The sequence below is a fragment of the Egretta garzetta genome, unplaced genomic scaffold (assembly GCF_000687185.1).
Source record: "Egretta garzetta isolate BGI_Z169 unplaced genomic scaffold, ASM68718v1 scaffold108, whole genome shotgun sequence".
Lineage (NCBI taxonomy): Eukaryota > Metazoa > Chordata > Aves > Pelecaniformes > Ardeidae > Egretta > Egretta garzetta.
Genome location: NW_009260614.1, coordinates 475,710 through 482,582, shown reverse-complemented (window position 1 = coordinate 482,582; position 6,873 = coordinate 475,710). Strand labels below are relative to the sequence as shown.

The following is a 6,873-nucleotide window of genomic DNA, read 5'->3' as shown; positions in this document are numbered from 1 at the left end:
CCCCCAGCCACACTCTCTGGCCTCAGGTGGACTTTCCCAGCACTGAAGCTCTGGTGTCAGTGGGGGAAGAGGCCAGTGAGTCGGATCCTCCAGATGCAGCAGCTCTGGTTCAGATGTGGCAGGTACCAGGACTGATCCACAGGCTCCCAGCCCAGGCAGATGACAAAAGCATCTCAGGGCAAGAGAGCACTTTTTGGACTGATGCTCAGTCCCTGATCACCCCTCTGGGCCTTTGCCCTCTCTCCTTTCCATCTCCCCCCTGCCTCCAGGTGGGGCAGGAGGGGTTGGGGTCCCCCCAGGGATCTCCACTACCCACAGCCCCACAGCCCCTTCTCTCCTGCCGCAGCCAAGTGCAGTGATGCAGGGGGGGACTGGCACTCTGGTGCTGCTGGGTTCCCTGTGTGCTCCTGCCGCCAACTGCTTGCTCTTACCTTCAACATCTTGTTGCATGGACTGGGAGATCGAGCAGGACACACCAGCCTCCTGTTTGGGAATGACTATGGAGGGAAGCAGAAGTTTGCTGCAAGGGCTGTTGTGAAAGCATCTGGGCTACATCCCTTTTTTATCTTTAGCTCCTGCCTTTTCTTCAGTATCACTTTCATATCTGCCACAAATGCTGCCAGCTCAGCAGAACATGCCATCCCCAAATTACACCCTGGGGCCCCTCAGGCACACAGATCTGGCCCCAGGGAGCAGAGGGGTGGCCGCTCTGCCCTGCAGGGCCCCTGGGACCTGCTTGGGTGTTCTTGCTATGGGGAACACTGCCGTGAGCTCCGGACAACTTTGGGGCAAGCCCTCAGGACTGCAGAAATGTGCATGCACTTAGCCAGCATCCCTTGGGCTTCTCCGTCCATACCCAGCTCTGCTGGGAAGTACCGGTGGACTCAGAGGATGCCACAGAGTCTCAGCATCCATCACCTTGAGTCTGTCCTCCAGGCTGTCCTAAATGTGGCAGAAGGGAAGTGATTTCACCCCGCAGTAAAAGCATTTCCAGTCCTGCTTTCTGCTGTGGCATTGCAGAGGTGAAGCACAGAACATTCAGGGGAGTGACCTCTTTTTCCACTGTACAGTGTGTGCCAATGGGAGGAATCTCCATTGGGTTTTGGTGGTCTCTGTAGCCTCCGCAGCGATGAGCTCCTTTGGTCTGTCCCTGGGAAGCCAGTGCTTCCCCTAGTCTGACCCTGGTGAGGCCGGGACCCTGCGGATGTCCCAGCCAGGAGAGGCATGGCTCTGAGGTCTGCTGTGTGGTCTGTGGCCCTCTGCAACTGAGCTGCATCTACTTGGAGGGGAAGACCAGTATCGGGGCCCCTGCTTGGAGGGGTCTTGGTCCCTCTCTAGCTGGAGGCTGTATGCATGAGCATGGGAACTGTCCCCTTCCTGCAGTCAGTGCAGCTGGGGGTCCTGCCCCACTGAGCAAAGCCAGGGGTGTGAATGGCATGTGATGTCCCCTGTTGCTGAGCTCCCTGATGCTGAGCTCCCTGACATTGAGCTGTGATACTCCTTGATGCTGAGCTCCCTGACACTGAGCTGTGATGCTCCCTGATGCTAAGCACGGCCGAGCCACCCAGGGCTCGGGGACATTCTGATGCCACGCAGATGCCCAGATGCCGTCACCCCTGCACAGGCAGGCATGCACGCCATATCCATCCCACCACATGTGGGGTCCACTGCAGAAAGTCGAATCATGGAGGAAAAAGCACGCGGGGCCAGGTGCGCTGGGGAGGGTTTTATTGAGACTTTCCACAGCTGGGTGATAGCAAAGGAGCTGCTGCTCCAGGATACCTGGCTGTCCCTGGTGCAACCCAGGTGGGAAGGGGAGAGATGCAGAGAGACCTCTGGCTCTGGCAGCAGCAGGTAATGTGGGGTTATCAGGGCAGATGCACGTGGCAGTGCCAGATGGACCCTGGGGGCTTGGCACTGACACCCTGGGTGCAGATGCATCCAGACATGCCTGTTCCCCCTGTTTGGTGGCTGCCTGCTCTCAGTCCCCAGGTCGGGGGGTTGTGTCTGGGAGCTGGGCTGACCCCCTCACTGGGGCTTCCCATCCAGCAGAGAAACCTGGAGCATCAGCTGGTGGTGAGCAGCAGCTTTTGCAGGGCAGGGTGAAGAGGTTGGCGTGCTGGGGTGGGCTCTGGTTGTCCTCTAGTCCGGGAAGAGCAGGAACCCTGAGAATACGCTGTTGGAGTTGCCGATGCCCACCATGCCGTTGTAGTCATTCACCCCCAGCCAGACCTGGTTCCCAGCCCCCAGGTGGAGGAGGATCCCACCGGAGCTGACCTGCATGGTGTTTGTCTTGTGGTCGCAGAAGCTGGCCATCTTGCTCTCGTTCTTGTACAGGATGACGCAGAGGTTGGCTGTCTGCGAGCTGTGGAAGACGAAGTAGTAGAGGCCGGGGAGCTTGCAGGTGAACTTGCCCGTGGTGGTGTTATAGTCGTTGTTGGTGTTGGTGATGACATGGTTGAACACCACAGGGACGTTCTTCAAGGGGTGCTCGCTGGTCTGCCTCATCACTGAGAATGCTGACTGGTGCTTCTGCTTGTAGCTGCCTGGCATACCTGGCTCTCCAGCCATGCCCATCACCCCAGGGTCTCCAGGGGGACCAGGGGGACCCATGGGGCCAGTCTTGCCTGGGAAGCCAGGGGTACCTGATTCCCCTTTCATGCCCTTGGGCCCTCGTGTTGTAGGAGTGGCTGGGATGCCTGTGGTGTGGTGGGGAGTGAAAGACCTTTCCTCCTGCCCTGTCTGCAGAGGATGCTCTCCTTGGCTTGCAGACCAAGGCAGACTGGCCACAGAGGGCTCGGTGGCCGCCCTTCAATGGGCTGCAGGTTCCCCTCCTTGCTCACTCACCTGGCTCGCCTTTGGCTCCCTTCAGCCCATCCCGGCCATCCTTGCCTGGCACACCCGGCATGCCTGGAAGGCCAGGAGCCCCATAGCACTTGTGAGGGGCATCTGTAGTCACAGCAGATCCCAGATTCAGGAGTAGGAGGGCGAGGGTGAGACGGAGCTGCTCGCCACAGCTCTGCCCCATTTTGGTGCTCTGGAGCATGGAAAAGGAAAGAAAGTGCTGGGGTGAGAGGCCATGGCTATGGAGGTACTGTGCACTGGCCATGCCCCCAGTGTACCCCCATACCCATTGCCAGGTGGTGGGGAGCTGAGTATGTGGAAACAGACCCCGGTCTCATCACCACCCCCGGGGCAGCGCCTGATGGCACAAGGAGGGCTGGGCTTTCAGTCTGGATGGAGCTACGAGGTCTTGCTGTACCCATGGCTAGCCCCAAGCTCTCCCGGTCCAAGGTCCTGAACCCCCTGCAGATGCGTATGCCACTGCAGAGCTTTGCACCGTGCTGCACTGAGGCTGGAGCTGCGTGGACCCAGCTGATCTCGCCCCTTCTCCAGCAGCAGCCTGACTTCCCTGGCTCTGTCTGTCACCATCAAGCCCCCCATCAGCTGGGGATCTCCCAGGACAGTGCCTGGCCCAGGGGACTAGGTCTTCCTGAAGCAAGGACAAGTGTGCATCCCCCCATGACATCTGTGCAGCCTGGAATTGCCTCTGCCTCCTTCTCCTCCTCCTCTCACATAGCCCAGCACTGTGCCATGCTGCCGGACCCCCAGTCCCCAAGCAGATGGACCCTGCAGCACCTCTTACCTCTGGTGGGGGGAGCAGGGCACAAGGTCCTGCGCTGCTGAGCCCTCTGGCTGTTGTGGGCACAGCTCGGCGTGGGTCACTCTCTGTGACTCCCTCCTGGAGGAAGTCATGTAGTTACGGAAGGGCCATTGGGGACCCAGAACCCCCATCTGGCCCTCAGCTGACTTTCACATCCTCCTGCTTGATTGCTTCCTCTGAGCAAGCACTTTCCCGGCTGTCCAGCGAGACCTGTGCTCGTGCCACTGCAGCAGCAGGGGCTGGAAGGACAGAGGTGGGATGAGCGTCTGGCAAGAGGTGTGCTGCAAGCCTTCCATCCACCATGGGGAGCATCACTCTGCAAATTGCCTGGTTTTCCCCCATCCTTAACTCATTTCCGAGCAGAAGGGCAGCAAGCGGACGGGAAGCAGACCCTCATGCCATTTGTGCAGTGATGGCCTGGTGCAAGGCCATCTCCTGGTCCTGAAGGGAGATGCTGCACCCCCAGGCAATGGGACTGAAGGACGTTTCTCCTTGTGGGTTGCTGACCTGCGGGATGGCTGTCCTCTCTGCACCCTGTGCTCCACCAGCTCTGCTGGGTGCTGAATGCACCGGGGCCCCACCACCCCTGGTCAGGGTGCTGCGCCTTGCAGGTGACCTGGCCTCCTCCTCACTGCTCCAGGAATGAAGACATTTGATTGCCCAGCATGTGTGGAGCATCTCCTCCGAGCAGCAGTCTCAGGGCATGGCACCTGCATGGCTTCCCCAATGCTTTCTGGTCACCTGACACATGCCCAGCCTGCCCTACTCCCAGTGCTCTCACCCAAGCTGAAAAGAGAAGAGCATCGTGCTGGAACCACACTGCGATCATCCCACAACCCCATCAGTCACCCTGATGTCCCTGTCCTTCCCTGCTGAAAGGCTGGAGGGCCACAACCCCTTCCTGGGAGAGTTTGGGTACCGACAGAGGGCCGTGTGTATGAGGTGCATGGTCTGTACTCACCCCTGTACAGGACAGGTAGCTTGGACTCATCCAGAGAAGGACAGATGCAAGCCAGCCCCAGAGATTTCCCATTCCTGCAAATGCCAGCTCTATCTGCGCACTCAGTTCCCTCCTGTCCTTTCACCTTTGCAACTGGGGTCTGTGCTTGGTCAGGGGCAAACTGGGATTGCTTCTCTCCCTGGGCAGCTTAGGAAGAGGCCCAGGACATGGATGGTTTGGGGAAGACGCTTGAATAGGAAAGAAAACCCAAGTGGCCGTCTTGGAAGAAGGGTTTATTTATACTGAAGGGGAGGCTGTAAGAGGCAGTAGTGGCCTGGCGCCAGAAGGGTGTTTGTGATGGTTAATGTAGCAGAAGCAGGGGCACGCAGTGATTTCCCACTCAGGAATCTTTATTCCCACAGCTGGCCAACAGCCCCAATGATGACCAGTCCCCTCCGGTGTGGGGTCTGAGCACCCAGGAGCAGAGGGAGCTGCTGAGGCCAGGAGTCCTCTGCCTCTAGGATGGAGCGGGCAGGCGCAGCACGGAGGCAACTGCTGGCAGGGGTCTCGCTGCTGCAGTGGTGACCCACAGCCCAGCCCCACCGTGACACTGGCGGGCACACTGGACCTGTCTGGTGGCTCAGTTTGGGGCCATCCTGGTTTGCTGTGGTACTAAACCATCCCACACACTCACAGGGGGAAAACACATGCAGACACACACACACCGCAATGCTCTGGGGCTAAGCGGGTCTGGGCTGGTCGTCCATCAGCCCATCTGTGGGAAGAGCATGAAGCCACTGAAGACGCTGTCTGCCTCAGAGCCACTATAAATCATGCTGCTCCTGGCAGGGTCGGTGCTCACGGAGACCCGGTCTCCCTTGGACAGGCTGAGCACGCTGCTGCCTGAGTTCACCTGCAGGATGTCGCGGCTGTTGTGGTCACAGAAGCTGACCATGGGCTCCTCGTTCTTGGTTATGCTCAGGCAGAGGTCCCCGATGGAGACCACCTGGTAGGCGAAGTAGTAGAGCCCGGGGATGCGGCAGGTGAACTCCCCCGTCTGGGGACTATAGGAGTTCTCCTGGTTGGTGATGATGTTGTCAAACACCACCCTCCTGCCCATGGACCGTGGGGACTTCCGAGAGGCGGAGAAGGCAGGACGTGGCTGCTCCAGGATGTTGCCAGCTTTCCCCTTTTGCCCCTTTGGCCCCGGCTGCCCTGGGGGCCCAGGAGGGCCCTGTGAGCCATGGTAGCCCTGGTTCCCTGGATTGCCAGGATGCCCCGGCTCTCCTGCATCCCCTTTGAGTCCCCGGATGCCCGTCCTCTGTGTTGATTTTCCTGTGGAGAGATGGTAAGGAGGAGCAGTTCATGCAAGTCTGGCATCTCCCGAGCTGCTCCCACAGCCCATGATGCTCCTACCAAGGAGCTCCTGTGCCACCCACACTGCACATTCCTGGCTCCCCCTTACCTGGCTCTCCCGTGTCACCCTTCTGCCCTGGTCTTCCATTGAGGCCAGGGACTCCCGGGAAGCCATCCTTGCCATCTGGTGCCTTACACACCTCCTCCTCCAGCAGAGCCATGCCCAGCACTGCTGCCAGGGTGCTGGTCGCCAGCCAGAGCCCAGGTTGCATCCTGCTGTCCTACAAGCACAGGAGTGGGGGAACTGGGGATGGAGGCAAGCACACAGCAAACACACAGATGCCCCTTGGCTACAGACATGCAAGTGCTCTCATCAGAACTATCTGTGTGTTGTCCAGTACAGATAGCCAGACACCACATGCGATGGTGAAGATAACTTCATGGAAGGATTTTGAAGCTGTTTCATTGCATGAGTTGAAATTGTTGGTGTTACTGAAAATTTCTGACATGTGCCCATGGCAGGGCTTTGGGTCTAGGGAGCCCAGGACTTTTTGTATCAGGAATGGCATGGGCAGCAGGAGCAGGGCAGTGACCATGCCCCTGTCCTGGGCACTGGTGAGGCCGCCCCTTGAATGCTGGGGCCAGGGTTGGGCCCCTCACTACAAGAAGGACATGGAGGGGCTGGAGTGTGTCCAGAGAAGGGCACCGGAGCTGGGGAGGGGTCTGGAGCCCAAGGCTGGTGGGGAGAGGCTGGGGGACCTGGGAGTGTTCAGCCTGGAGAAGAGGAGGCTGAGGGGAGCCCTTATCGCTCCCTACAACTGCCTGACAGGAGGGGGGAGCCAGGGGGGGTCAGGCTCTGCGCGCAGGGAACAGGTGATGGGACGAGGGCAAATGGCCTCAAGTTGTGCCAGGG

The 6,873-nt window shown here is 59.4% G+C and overlaps 3 protein-coding genes across 4 annotated transcripts in view; all 3 read right to left on the bottom strand.

The window, feature by feature from the left end:
* The window catches only part of C1QB (complement C1q B chain), a 3,017-nt gene extending 2,508 nt beyond the window's left edge, over nucleotides 1-509 (bottom strand). The window contains 1 exon segment of the mRNA XM_009645076.2: nucleotides 432-509. Coding sequence (XP_009643371.2) covers nucleotides 432-440 — 9 coding nt within the window. The 5' untranslated portion in view covers nucleotides 441-509.
* A 1,493-nt stretch (nucleotides 510-2,002) lies between these two features.
* C1QC (complement C1q C chain) lies at nucleotides 2,003-3,726 on the bottom strand. 2 transcript variants are annotated; one of them, XM_035900624.1, is made up of 3 exons: nucleotides 3,647-3,726; nucleotides 2,848-3,037; nucleotides 2,003-2,699 (listed from the first exon to the last, which is right to left on the bottom strand). In XM_035900624.1, exons 2-3 carry the CDS (start codon nucleotides 3,026-3,028, stop codon nucleotides 2,143-2,145), a joined length of 738 nt encoding a protein of 245 aa, XP_035756517.1. In that variant the 5' UTR covers nucleotides 3,029-3,037; nucleotides 3,647-3,726; the 3' UTR covers nucleotides 2,003-2,142. The 2 variants fall into 2 exon arrangements, with proteins under 2 accessions (XP_035756517.1, XP_009643370.2); XM_009645075.2 differs by lacking the exon at nucleotides 3,647-3,726 and having other exon boundaries at nucleotides 2,848-3,046.
* A 1,322-nt stretch (nucleotides 3,727-5,048) lies between these two features.
* C1QA (complement C1q A chain) overlaps nucleotides 5,049-6,873 on the bottom strand; it is a 2,516-nt gene continuing 691 nt past the window's right edge. The window contains exons 2-3 of the mRNA XM_009645074.2: nucleotides 6,070-6,241; nucleotides 5,049-5,939 (exon numbers count right to left, since the gene is read on the bottom strand). Coding sequence (XP_009643369.1) covers nucleotides 5,371-5,939; nucleotides 6,070-6,232 — 732 coding nt within the window. The 5' untranslated portion in view covers nucleotides 6,233-6,241 and the 3' untranslated portion in view covers nucleotides 5,049-5,370. The remainder of the gene's footprint in view (nucleotides 5,940-6,069; nucleotides 6,242-6,873) is intronic.

Coding starts and splice junctions, on each gene's coding strand:
- C1QC (XM_009645075.2), bottom strand. CDS start 3,046: ATGCTCCAGAGCACCAAAATGGGGCAGAGCTGTGGCGAGCAGCTCCGT. Junction 2,700..2,847: donor GGGAGCCAAAGGCGAGCCAG/GTGAGTGAGCAA, acceptor ACCACACCACAG/GCATCCCAGCCACTCCTACA.